This window comes from Oncorhynchus gorbuscha, linkage group LG08 (genome assembly GCF_021184085.1).
Source record: "Oncorhynchus gorbuscha isolate QuinsamMale2020 ecotype Even-year linkage group LG08, OgorEven_v1.0, whole genome shotgun sequence".
NCBI lineage: Eukaryota > Metazoa > Chordata > Actinopteri > Salmoniformes > Salmonidae > Oncorhynchus > Oncorhynchus gorbuscha.
Window position 1 is genome coordinate 21,791,099 of NC_060180.1, and position 13,489 is coordinate 21,804,587.

The following is a 13,489-nucleotide window of genomic DNA, read 5'->3' on the forward strand; positions in this document are numbered from 1 at the left end:
AAACACACCAAGGCAGTCGTGAAGTGGGCACGACAATGGCTATTCCTCCTCAGGAGACTCAAAAGATTTGGCATGGGTCCTCAGATCCTCAAAAAGTTCTATAGCTGCACCATCGAGAGCATCCTGACTGGTTGCATCACCACCTGGTGCTCGGCCTCTGACCGCAAGGCACTACAGGGAGTAGGGTGTACGGCCCAGTACATCACTGGGGCCAAGCTTCCTGCCATCCAGGACCTCTATACCAGGCGCTGTTAGAGGAAGGCCCTAAAAATTGCCAAAGACTCCAGCCACCCTAATCATATACTGTTCCTCTGCTACCGCACAGCAAGCTGTACCAGAGTACCAAGTCTAGGTCCAAAAGGCTTCTTAACAGCTTTGACCCCCAAGCCATAAGACTCCTGAACAGCTAATCAAATGGCTACCCAGACTATTTGCATATTCTGGGTAGTCTAAATAACTTTTGCCCATCTTATGACATTCTCCAAAGTCTAACAAACGCACTTCGCTGTTCTGAGTGGTCTGAAGCAGGTGTTAGATTAAACATTTTCAACATTAATAACAATGGTTTTGGGCAAAAGCACAGAGATTTAACTATGCTCCTATGAAGGTTAGCAAGCATAGCCTTACTTAGCATTAAGATGCTTTTTGGGAAACTGGGCCCTGATCAATAGGAGCAACAAACAAACAGGCTGAGGGTGGCAAACTTGACAACTTGTGGGCAGTGGGTTCAGAACAATGACAAAAAAAAACCAAAAGGGCACTTTGGAGACTGGAAGGGCAAAGGGAAATGTGTTCTGCATAGCTGGACCCCATCTGTGCACATGCCCAAAGAGCTTTTTGAAAAGACCGCTTGAAATTTCAACCGGTTTTGGTAGGATGGAGTTTTGGCTTACCTGGTGGCATCACCAGGTGGTAAATTAATGAATAGACCAATAAGAGTTCCAAACCTCTGCCAATAGTTAGTTTTCCACTCCCCCTCAGACCACTCCCAGCAAAATTGTTCTTTGCCAAGAAGCAATTTTGTTGACCATTTTAATTTAAAACAATCGCATTAAGGTACTTAATGGTTACCCAGAAATGAGATACAAACAGCTGCATTGGACCTTTCATTTTGAGCCTACACCAAATACTGTAGATTGAATGCTATGTTAAACGGCAGTAATGGTTTCTTTGGTTGTCAACTGCCTTGAGGCTATTTTAATCCAGATGGTTGAAATACAGGGATCTCTAAAGTTGTCCCAGGTGAGGCAGGCAGCATGTGAGGGAGGGCCGACTGCGCAGGCGTTTTACCTAGTTGCTCTGGAACTCGCCCTTTCTCCAAAACATTTATTTACACAACTGTTTTAAAAGGGAAACTGAAAGCAAAACCAACTTCTGGTTGAAAATGGCCTGTGGCATCAATATTATTCAAACATTTATTCTAGAGCCAAAATTTACCAAAGTGTAAGAATAATTTTGGTTCTAAAGTATAGTCCAAAACTGAGTTCTGCGAGATGTAAGTCGTGACAACCTAAGTTACACATGAGCGTTGGGTTACAATCATTCCCACTAACATGAGATTGTAATGCCTGGGTAGAATTGTCATGCACAGAGAAACAGCTGCGGATGACTTGCGCTCTATGAAATCATAGCAGCAAACAGCGAGATAGTCCAAGGTGCTGCATAATGGAGAGGACTTGTTTATATAAGACAACACCGTCAATGTTATGTTGAAACACTTGGACCATAAGCCCTTTATGGAGTGGTCACTTGCTGATGTGACTGATAGTGATCACTCGAGTCGGCCACTGTTTTGGGCAAAAATTAGAATTGAGACAATGTGCACTTGCATCAACTGCCACTTGTCATTATTCCACATTTCAAGAATTCATTAGCAGGTATCTTGTGTCCCACCGTGACCCGTTTTGTAACATGAGTTATAAAATATGTAATGGATTCGCACACAAAAAAAAATGCATTGTGAAATTTGAGTGCGGACCATTTATACATCTTTGTATGAATTTGCGTGCCAAGCTTCTGGGAGTGCGTGATGGTTCCTTTGATTCACTATGAAACATTGCCAGGCAGACACACTCTGGTAATGGATTGTGAGAACGTTGTAAAAATAAACTACACCCAAGCATACGTCGCCAGTGACTTGCTAAGTTGATTCATTGACAAGCAGATATAACTTATCTAGTTAGCGATTTTGGGCACTGAACAAAAAAAAAAAAAAGTGTCACAGCTTATGCTTTAATTACATAGGCTAACAGCTTGCTGATGAAGTTGTAGCCATGTTCTCAGAAACCAGTCCTGATCGAAGCCAGCTTGCAGCGGACTCAATACCGTCTGCAGTGCACCGACTAGTTCTCATTCACTTTTTTTTAAAAAACTTGAAATGCTGGACCTAACACCTACGCTACATGTACGGTAACTTTCAGGGTACGATAAAACAAACATAACACACCCACATCGCACCCCCAAGGCTCAAATCTGGTTTTTCATAATGAGCAGCAGAAAAACAAGCGGCGAGTTCAGCTCAGTTGCTCTTGAAATTGTATCAAATTAGAGAAATATATTTAACCATCAAATTCAGATTTTTTAAATATTTTTAATCAAGACATACATTAACATTCATTGGCAAAAATGGACATTGTACAAAGTTTGCATCACATTGCGTAGAAATATTTTACAAATATATGGTCTCATATCAATAGTCATGTCAGAACACCAAAACTTCTGCAAGCTGTCACCTGAGTAAGGCACTCTCAAGGCGGTGCTGGCACACACGTCTTCGCTCCACAATGTTCTGTATGGCACACGTTAAGGAGCTTCCTGACCCATTTCCTTCCAGCTTTTCCACAGTAGTAGGTTCTTGCTCTTGCCCTGGGTTACAAGGCAACGGGGAAGCCTCAGCCCATTGAACTGGCCCACTCCATCATTATGGCCCATGGCTAACAACATGGTCACACTCCCTGTCAGGAAGACATGTGGACATATACCCATGATAGAATGTTCTATAGTCAGAGATAAAGGTCAAAACTATAACATTGACAGAAGTATGGTTTACAGGAGAGAGGAGACAGTCTCAATTACCTGGGTGATAAGATTCCAGGTGCTTCCCCATCAGACTGTTGGTGATGTTGGCAACAGCAACCCCAGCGTGGAGACCTGCATGGTACGCCATCTTAGGTTCGTTAACATTAGCACAGTCCCCAACAGCGTACACATTGTCATAGCCCTCCACCTGCAGGTGCACATTCACTTTCAGGGACCCATTCTCTGCTAGGCATCCATCTGAAATATAAACAGAAACTTAGTAAATGCATGTAGATCGTGTTTAGACTACTGTACTAACATGCTGACCACATAGCTCACGTCGTGTGCGTAGCCAGGCGCTAAAATAGAGATCTCTTCTATTTGTGACTCACTGCAAGTCCCGCCTCCCATCTCCAAAATTGTTTTTTTATGAGCATATACCCATGGGTGATTGAAAGATGAACCGAGGTCCACACTCCAGTCGGTAGTGGTAATGTAGCTTAAAGTTGGTTGCCAACCGTCATATCAAGTCAAAAGAAGAAGCCTGAAGGAGAAATTACAATATATACACTTTTTTTTACCCTTTTATCTGTGGATTAATTGTCAGAGTAGAGTACCTTGTGCATTTCAGGTAAAACAACAACCCAATGTTTATATCCCAGGACAAATTATCTAGCAACAGCAAGATAGCTAGCTTCCCAGCTCGCTAAATTGCCATAAATGTTTGCTTTTTGACCTGTCCCCAAATTAATATAGTTGGTTCAGAGTGGATTTGGCATTTCAACCTGCGTGTCCTGATCGCTTCTGGTGTGGGGACAAAAATCAACATGCGTGCGATGGCGCATGCGGTCTGGTAACCTTCCTAATATTGAGTTCTGTAAATTTGGATTTCCTTTAGGTATTGGACCATTCCTGATACACTCAACAGTTTGTGTAAAAAAAAAAAAAAGAAACAGCAGCATTGCTGTTCTTGACACAAACAGTTGTACCTGGCACCTACTACCATACCCTGTTGAAAGGCACTCAAATCTGGTCTTGCCCAATCACCCTCTGAATGGCACACACATCCATGTCCAAATTGTCTCAAGGTTTAAAAATCCTTCTTTAACCTGTCTCCTCCCCTTCATCTACACTGATTGAAGTGGATTTAATAAGTCATCTATAAGGGAATTTTGCTTTCACCTGGTCAGTCAATGTCATGGAAAGAGCAGATGTGGAATTTAATATGCAAGTTCATCATATGAGGTTTCTCTAACCAGTCATCTTTCACAGGAATTAGGTGATTAATTTAAACTTGTTATATATCCAGCAAAACTGTTTAACAGATTTTGAACTCTCCTGTAGTAGTTATCAACAGCGCTTTGAGCAGTACTTCTTGAATTTCTGGGCTGCCTTGGACTCAGATGGCATAATCCCTCCACCTAGTGGACAAGACAGACAACTCACTCAGGCTGGAGCTATAGGCATCAGAGTTAATCTTCATGCCTGTGCAGCAGATGACGAGGTCTGCAGTGATCTCTGTATCCTTGTCTGTCATGATAACCATGTTCTTGTTGGTCACATTGAGCTCCAGTTGAGACAGGTTCGAAACTTTCTGCCCTAGAGTCAGATGGAAAAGTGAGGCCACAGTGTGAAAGTTAATTACATAACAGCAGGTGAATTGCACTGAGATAATTATACTAAGTGTTTAGCATGAAACAGATGATCAAAGAAAAGTACTCTAGGCATTTAGTGTTTGTGTCAGTCACAACAGATATCCTAATTCAACATCTAATGATGAGGAAGGGAGGCAATCACCCTCTGCACACACATGAGCTCTCTTGGACATTCTCTGTCTGCTGAACATGCCATAATCAAAACGGCATTTTCACTGACTGGTGATGCTGTGTCACCCTGACTAACATTTCCTCAGCCAGACATAACCTCTTACCCAGTAGCAGCTCCACCCCCTTCTCCAGCAGCACCTCCTTAGCCTGTTGCCTGACACTGGGCAGCAGCTCTGGGTCGGCTAGGCCAACATGGGAATGGATCAGGATCACCTGGAAACATGGAGGTGTTTGAGAATGGAGGGCAAGCTCCGTTAGTTGTGCTCCAACCAAAAGTCTCTAAGAGGTGTGAATAACAAAGGGATGTAGGATATTATTACCTTCTTGTCTGGATATTCTGTTTTGATCTCTGCAGCCATCTCTACACCAGTGGATCCACCACCTACCACAAGAACTGAACCTGCGGCCTGGACCTGACCAACAGCAGGGGGAAAACAAACACCTGTCATTTACTAATATTTTCATAACACAATGAAAATGGGTACAACTGTCAAATGTATTTCCAAAAACACTGAACAAATATATAAATGCAACATGTAAAGGGTTGGTCCGATGTTTCATGAGCTGACAAAAAGATCCCTGAAATTTCACACAAAATGCTTATTTCTCTCATTTTGTGCACAAATGTGTTTACATCCCCGTGAGGGAGCATTTCTCCTTTGCCAAGATAAACCATCCATCGGACAGGTGTGGCATATTAAGAAGCTGATGAAACAGCATGATTACACAGGTGCACATTGTGTAGTTGTCACAATGCCATAGATGTTTCAAAGTTGAGGGAGCACACAATTGGCATGCTGACTCTAGTAATGTCCAGGAGCCATTGCCAGAGAATTGAATGTTAATTTCTCTACCATAAACCACCAACTAGGGCTGTGCGATATTGCCTAAGTTTCCTTTTTTTCCTACTGATGGGAGATTCACAATATACAGTACAAGTCATACAGTACCGGTTTTCTACAATGTAGACTCAATCTGACATGACACTCCAGCATGACAATGCCACCAGCAATTCTGTGAGTGATTTCCACAGGAATGTCAGTGTTCTGCCATGACCAGCAAAGAGCCCGGATCTCAATCCCATTGAGCACATCTGGGACCTGTTGGATCAGAGGGTGAGGGCTAGGGCTAACTTGCCGGTTGCCTTGGTGGAAGAGTGGGGTAACATCTCACAGCAAGAAATGGAAAATCTGGTGCAGTCTATGAGGAGATGCACTGCAGTACTTAATGCAGATACTGTCTGTTATTTATTTTGACCCCCCCCCCCTCCCTTTGTTCAGGGACACATTCCATTCATGTTAGTCACATTTATGGAACTTGTTCAGTTTGTGTCAGTTGTTGAATCTTATGTTCATACATGTTAAGTTTGCTGAAAATAAACACAGTTGACAGTGAGAGGACGTTTCTTTTTTGTTGAGTTTATAATTGTGTTCATGCTTATTTATAAAACACAGACTAGGCAGCTAGTATAAGAGTATTTGGCTCAAAATGCCGCTAGTGGTACCCCAATGCCACACGCGACAAACTGAGTGTTAATTTTCCAGAATCAATGTTCATTGATACTCTCATTTTAGTAGTGTCTGCTCTGCTCGCAATTTGAGTAGTAGAGATATAAAAAGGGTATTGTTAGGAAAGTGAACTTCTCTACTACTGAAGCAATAAGGCACAAGTGGGGTGTGGTATATGGCCAATATACTACAGGTAAGGGCTGTTCTTATGCACAACACAACGCTGACTGCCTGGACATAGCCCTTAGCCGTGGCATATTGTCCATATATCCCAAACCCCAGAGGTGCCTTATGGCTATTATAAACTGGCTACCAACATAATTAGAGCAGTAAAAATAAATGTTTTGTCATACCCGTGGTATACGGTCTGACATACCATGGCTATCAGCCAATCAGCATTCAGGGCTCGAACCACCAAGTATTTAAATAAAATAATGTCTCAATGTGTTTGTCCATAACAGATTATGTTAGACCAAACCTCACAAACAACAAGTTGAAACCTCTTTGTCAGTGAGGAAGATGTGATCTCTCAACTTTGTTGGCGTAAGAGGTCGTGGCTTGGTATGTGTAAACTATAGAGAAAGAGGCGAAGCGAGAGGTTTCAGTCGCTAAAATCTGTCCAAATTAAGTCCAATGGATTTCTATGGGCTTATTTTGGACCTAAGCTTGTCGCCTGCCTTCACGCCTTTGGGACGACGCCCCCCATTGTTAGGGTGGAGACATGCATCTCTTCATTAGAGGTAGCCTAGTGGTTAGAGCATTGGACTAGTAACTGAAAGGTTGCTAGATCAAATCCCCGAGATGACATGGTACAAAACTGTTGTTCTGCCCCTGAACAAAGCAGTTAACCCACTATTCCTAGGCCGTTATTGTAAATAAGAATTTGTTCTCAACTGCCTTGACTAACTAAATAAAGGTCAAATAAATATACATGTCTCTGGTGTAAATGTGGAGGTGCACAACACAGAAGAGCGAAAGAGACATGCGAATAAGCAGACGTAAACACTCAAAAACAAAAATAAATAACCTAGATTTGCGCAATACAGGCATTTGGAATATCGAGCAATAACATGAATTCAAATTATTTTTATATGTCACCCAGCCCTACCTCTGTAATTTTAGAGAATTTGCCAGTACGTCCAACTGGCCTCACAACCACACACGAAGTGTAACCACACCAGCCCAGGACCTCCACATCCGGCTTCTTCACCTGCAGGGTCGTCTGAGACCAGCCACCCGGACAGCTGATGAAACTGAATTTGCACAACGAAGAATGTCTGCACAAACTGTCAAACAGTCTCAGGGAAGCTCGTCGTTCATCCACCGCCATCACCTCATGTTTCAGCATGATAATGTAAGGATCTGTACACAATTCCTGGAAGCTGAAAATGACCCAGTTCCTTCATGGCCTGCATACTCAGACATGTCACCCATTGAGCATGTTTGGGATGTTTTTCTGATCCACACCTCTATCTTTTTTTGTAAGGTACCTGATCTGAACATATCTGTATTCCCAGTCATGTGAAATCCATAGATTAGGGCCTGATGAATTCATTTACATTGACTGATTTACTTATATGAACTGGAACTCTAAAATAATTTAAAATGTTGCATTTTGTATTTATATTTTGTTCAGTGCAGATCAAACATGAACATTAAGTCGGGACCAACAAACCAGCCCTGGGAGTGCACTTCCATGAAAATGTACCTCCTTCACAATGTCCTCATACTTCTGGATGGCTGTCTGATAAGAGGCCACCATGTTGTACTTCCCCGGGAAAGGGCCATCTGTGCCAGTGCACAGTATAAGGTGTGAGTAATGAACTTCCTGTGGTGTAAGACATCAATGACACAGTCAAATTACAGGAACAAACTGTCACATCTCCAGCCTGTCAGAAGCGGTCTGCTTTGGACAGCACACTGCATATGCCTAAGTATGGAGAGTACACCAAGAACACAAAGCAGAGTTAATATTCAGCAGCTACAGCTGACTAGAGAAAGCGACATTACATAATAAACCCCAGCATGCCCATACAGTCTACTGTACCTTTCCTCCATCCAACGCTACAGTCTGTGACACTGGGTCCACCCATATGACTCGCCCCTGAAGGAAATTCTCTCCAAACGTCTTCAAATATGGGATGAAGGTCTGCTGGGCAAAGCCTGTGAGAAAGTAACTAGAAATGTCAAAGGTTCTTTAAGTGAGAATTGTTAGATCAGTGTTTTTCCAGTGATGTTACAATTTCCAATGGGTCAAAGGTTCTCACCACTCTGAACAGAGGCACGGAGGGCAGCCACATTGTGATGAAAGGCGTCACGGAGGTCAATGAGGGTGAATGGTATCCCCCTGGATTTGAGCTGTTGTGCGGCGGCGGTGCCACCGAAACCCCCGCCAACCACCACAACATGAACATTGTCTACAGATACCTGGCTGCCCATTGTCTGTAGGCTATAACAATAGGGGTAAACTGGTCATGAAAACTTTAAAACATTTCTGGTGTGAAAGAAATATAGGGAGTATTTCGTGATCTTACAAAAGTCAAAGTACTCTCAGAAATAACAAATTACACATGAAAACATTAAGAACACCCTCATACACAATCCAAGACTCAAAGGCTTAAAAATCTCTAACCTGTCTCCTCCCCTTCATCTACACTGATTAAAGTGGATTTAACAAGTGACATCAATAAGGGATCATAGCTTTCACCTGGATTCCTCTTGTCAGTCAGTGTCATGGACCGAGCAGGTGTTCTTAATGTTTTGTACATTCAGCAAATATAGAGTGAAAATATTGAAAATAAAATATTGGCCTACACCGATAGGGCTGACAACAAAAAACCTTCATAAATAAATGCAAATACAAATCCTAACACATTTATTTGTATAAATCCATAACAATGAGCTATTGATGGCCGACTTTACCTGGCATAGAAAATTAGTTCTCGTCAGGACACTCTCGTTCAGAGGCGCTAGCCTAACACAATCACTTCAAACTAGCTGCACTCCGTTTCGTTAGACCTGTTTTCTATTGATAGCTCTTTGTGTAATGTAATATATAATCATAACAATTATGCTAATGTATGATTTCGATACATGCCCGTCTCATCCCGAAAGACTCATTACTATGGGACAGATGGAGATCGAATTTGAATATTGAAACAAGGTTGCAAATGTCGGAGACACAAGGTTTATACAAATCTTTGCCGTTGAAAACAAAATGTTAGTCTAAAAGAAATGTGAGATAATGTCTAGATGCTTTTTAATTGTGGCGAACAAGTATATAAATTCACTGTCTGGGCTAATGAGACAGTGGATTGCGCAGTCAGATGGAACAGAGTAATTAGGCATTTTAAACGTCATATTTAGCTGGTGGTAATTGTGCAATAGACACCGGATGACATGCAGTTTAAACCAATCAGCATTAGACCCACCCGTTATATACACAAGACAACAATGACTTTGCAGTTTACACAGGAACATTTAATGACAGTCTTCATCTGCTACATTTACATCAGAATATTGTAACATTTCACACCTTGACATATTGTAGCGAGTCAGTGACCGGCTTAGCCATAACAGTTAAATTGCTTCACGTTACCTTTAAACAGGCTATGACATAGAATTCATTCGCAATTCAAGAACACGCTCTGTACCTTATACCCTGTGCCTCGGAACCGTGGCAATATAGATTTAGAATGAAATATTGATAACTCCCCGAGAAAAATAATTACAGAACTGTCCACTCCGAAATGATTAACCAAATGCCGTTATTCAGCGACTCTCTGTCAAATCTAGTTGACATGAGCTACCATAGTTTCTACTTAAATCAAATACAATATCGGCACCACTCAAACTCAACTTTAATTTACATATTGAAACTATAATAACACATCGTATAGAATTAACTTACCAAAATGTATGCTTACAACCGCTTCGTCGTCGTTACTTTCCAGCGTGGTTTCCCGTCTTCGCTCAGTGTTGCCTCAGTAAGGAAAGTAGCTATTGGCTGTCCTAAAAGTCGCTACATGACGAGATTGCCTCATTTGCATAATTGGCAATGTTTACGTAATTGTGATGAATGCTGGGAGAGACAAAAAGTAAGTTAAAAATACCGTAAATATATTTAGAACTACAAATGAACTTTCTTCTGTCATTCTTGTTTTTTTTAATGTCACAATTCAAACCCTCCTCCTTTATCTGGGCTTGGGACCGGCAAAAGTGACCCAAAACAGACACACTGGCGGAGTTTTATTATTATTTTAGTTTAGTTTTCTTAATTTGGTTTGGTTTTTAACCTTATGGTCCACTTAGGAGCCTACAACAAGTCACAGTAAAACGTAACATTTAAAAAATAAATTGTATCCAATCTACATTAGCAATCTAAATGGATGAATACTCTCTCGACTTCAGCATTCGAGTGTGGCAAGGACAACATAGACACAGAAGCCATGGCAAGTTATTGAAACGGGTTGATATCGGATGCATCCCTGAACTTCCAAATCTCACTCCAGAAGCCCAGTGTGTTTTTTGTCTCATTCCATTTACTAAGATGGATGGCACGCTGGACAATCTTGTCTATCTCTGCAGGGGAGTAGCCAAGGAGCTTGACTATTTTTTTCTATTTCTCCAGGGCTCTTATTGTGCTTTAGAGTTTCCTCCACACTGAAAACTGGCATGTACTGTAATGCTTCGATGTTGTCCGGCAGTCTCACCCTCAACTCCTTCGCGAGGGAGATGGTTACACACCGCTTTCGGACATTGTTTTATTCCTCGGGCGCTAGGTGGAGCTCAGCTGCCTTTGACTCAAAAAGGTAACCAATGTACGGTTTGGGACTGATGTATCCATCTATTGGCCCTTTGAGTACATCAACATTTGCCAGTGGATTCAGCACCCTGCTGCTCACAGACTTGATCAGGCTAACCAAGCTGTCAAGTTGCTTAAGAGGATCTACTTGCTCTCCCTCAAAAGCCTTGATGGCCAACTGTACCTCACCCAGCACGGACTTCAAAAAAGTCAGATACAATATGTTTTGAGGATCACTGTACATGGAGTATACAACCTCAGCCAAGTAGCAGTGTTCACTGGACGTGGTTACTGCGAAATGCAGCCTAAGCTCCTCACTAAATATAGCGACAAAGTCACTAAATTGGCAACACTGCTCCATGTAGCCGTCTACAGTTTTTTTTCTCTCACTGGGGATAGCCTGGGCAGCCGCTACTGGGCTTTATAGAACCACTGGGATGTTCACAATCACTTTTACATGCAGCACACTATTCCGGATAGTAGCTCATATCCCACTTAAGGTCCTATTCGGGAGAAATAGTTTACAAGCACCTTTGATATCCCGCTCACGTGTATCCCTGCACCATGAATAAACGGAATATTCCTCATTTAAATTCATATGTGTTAAATGGAATAGTCATTGAAATATGGACACTGACTCTAAAGCCTATAACGCTCTAATATATTAACTCATGCAGAATTATAAATTTCTTGCAGTAAAACGACACAACAAATGATCATTTTGTCTTGGGAACAAGAGTAGAGAACTATTATTGACTTATTTCAGCATCTCTTGAGAAAATGCAAAATGCTTGTGTAAATGTGTTATCTTTGCAAGCAGACATTTCAACCACATAAAATATGCACCCATGACGAACTGAAGTCTTATCAGAAACGTGGTTCATGTTTTCTCGCTCTTCATTTACTTGAAACTGATTACATTTTACACAAAACTAATCTTTCCACTGTTTTGGAGTTATTGCGTTTTCTCCCTGGTCCCTAAAAGAAAAAGAAAAATTTAGCATGTGTTAAATAGATTACTTATGCATAAATTCTATCAATGTAAGACATTATTCTGGTGAGAAGCTACATGTATCAAACTATAACTGACAAATAAATGCCCTACCAAATGTCGGAAATAATACGCTGAAGGTTTTCTAAATTAGGGGTGAAAGTAGCCCGGCTATATGGTCCACTACAGAGTATCAGCAACATAAACTATGATAGAATTATAGTGCATCGAACTGATCAGGAAGCATACTTTTTATATGTGATTTGTGTGACAGTCAGATGACATCACACAACACCCTTGATATGCGAAACAGCTTGCAAAGACCAGAAAAACAACAGTTAACAGGATATGTTTACATGCCACAGATAGCCAATATCTCAAATCAGCATATCCCATACATTTTATCCGGGTTTTTCATAATCGGGATACAAATTTTTTCGGATTATTGTAAACGGGATATGATGTTAATATGTGTTAACTCCAAATAAGATTACTTGAGTATCCCGAATAATAACGTCCGTTATCATTACTCAAGTATTCTGATATTGGTGTGCATGTAAACGTGGCTGTGAGTGTTCATGCCTCAAGCAATGACTATGTAGGCTATAAGGGGCCCAACCCGAAATGCAGGGCAGGAATTTTCAGGTGTGAGTTTCTTGTCGACTATGTGGAAGGAGCAAACGAACAAGGTTGTGGTACTTATGTGAAGCAAGCCACAATAACGGTGAGCCACAATAGTGGAATTTGTGGTTTGCCTTAAAAAAAGTAAAAGTAATTCAGTGAAAGTGATAAACTGAAACAAATAGTGAAATTATGCCACCTTTGGACTATACACTAGATAAAGCTAAACACTGCAAAACACAGCCTTAACTATGGAACTTGGGTCCTTAAAATGGGGTACCGGGACTTTGTGGGAAATCACCTCACTGTCCAGCCTATTGTGCATATTGACATTCATATTGCTATGTGCAACATTACCTATGGATCTTGGGTCCATGAAATGGGGTATCAGCCTACTCAGTGACACCCAGAGAAAACAAATGTGAAGAGTTTACACAAATGTTAGTGTTGTAGCTCTTATTTCGGGACCCTGTCCCCGACCTGCCTTTTGCCTACCCCTTGGACTATAATAAATATCAGAGCTCAAAGCATCTGCCTCCCGTGTCTGCATTTGGGTCTCACCTTGTGTCGTTATACTAATCTGTCAACCTACTGTATTGGACATTCATATTGCAATTTACAGCCTTACCTGTGGATCTTGGGTCCATGAAATGGGTTATCAAACTTCTCAGTGAGTATTTGTGTGTATGAGGCTAATCTTTGTGAAACCTTTTCACAGTTG

General features: G+C 41.5%; 1 protein-coding gene across 1 annotated transcript; it reads right to left on the minus strand.

Moving 5' to 3' along the window:
• Nucleotides 1–2,570: 2,570 nt before the first annotated feature.
• aifm2 (apoptosis inducing factor mitochondria associated 2) lies at nucleotides 2,571–11,339 on the minus strand. The gene is made up of 9 exons (XM_046358821.1): nucleotides 10,263–11,339; nucleotides 8,620–8,801; nucleotides 8,400–8,515; nucleotides 8,061–8,180; nucleotides 5,165–5,257; nucleotides 4,949–5,057; nucleotides 4,465–4,617; nucleotides 3,076–3,276; nucleotides 2,571–2,954 (listed from the first exon to the last, which is right to left on the minus strand). Exons 2-9 carry the CDS (start codon nucleotides 8,789–8,791, stop codon nucleotides 2,803–2,805), a joined length of 1,116 nt encoding a protein of 371 aa, XP_046214777.1. The 5' UTR covers nucleotides 8,792–8,801; nucleotides 10,263–11,339; the 3' UTR covers nucleotides 2,571–2,802.
• Nucleotides 11,340–13,489: the final 2,150 nt, after the last annotated feature.

What these genes read in the sequence shown, in the direction of transcription:
- aifm2 (XM_046358821.1), bottom strand. Translation starts at nt 8,791, where the DNA reads ATGGGCAGCCAGGTATCTGTAGACAATGTTCATGTTGTGGTGGTTGGC. An exon ending in TAGCGTTGGATGGAGGAAAG is followed by an intron (nt 8,181 to 8,399) that starts GTACAGTAGACT and finishes CTTACACCACAG; the next exon opens with GAAGTTCATTACTCACACCT. An exon ending in ATGAGGACATTGTGAAGGAG is followed by an intron (nt 5,258 to 8,060) that starts GTACATTTTCAT and finishes GCTGTTGGTCAG; the next exon opens with GTCCAGGCCGCAGGTTCAGT.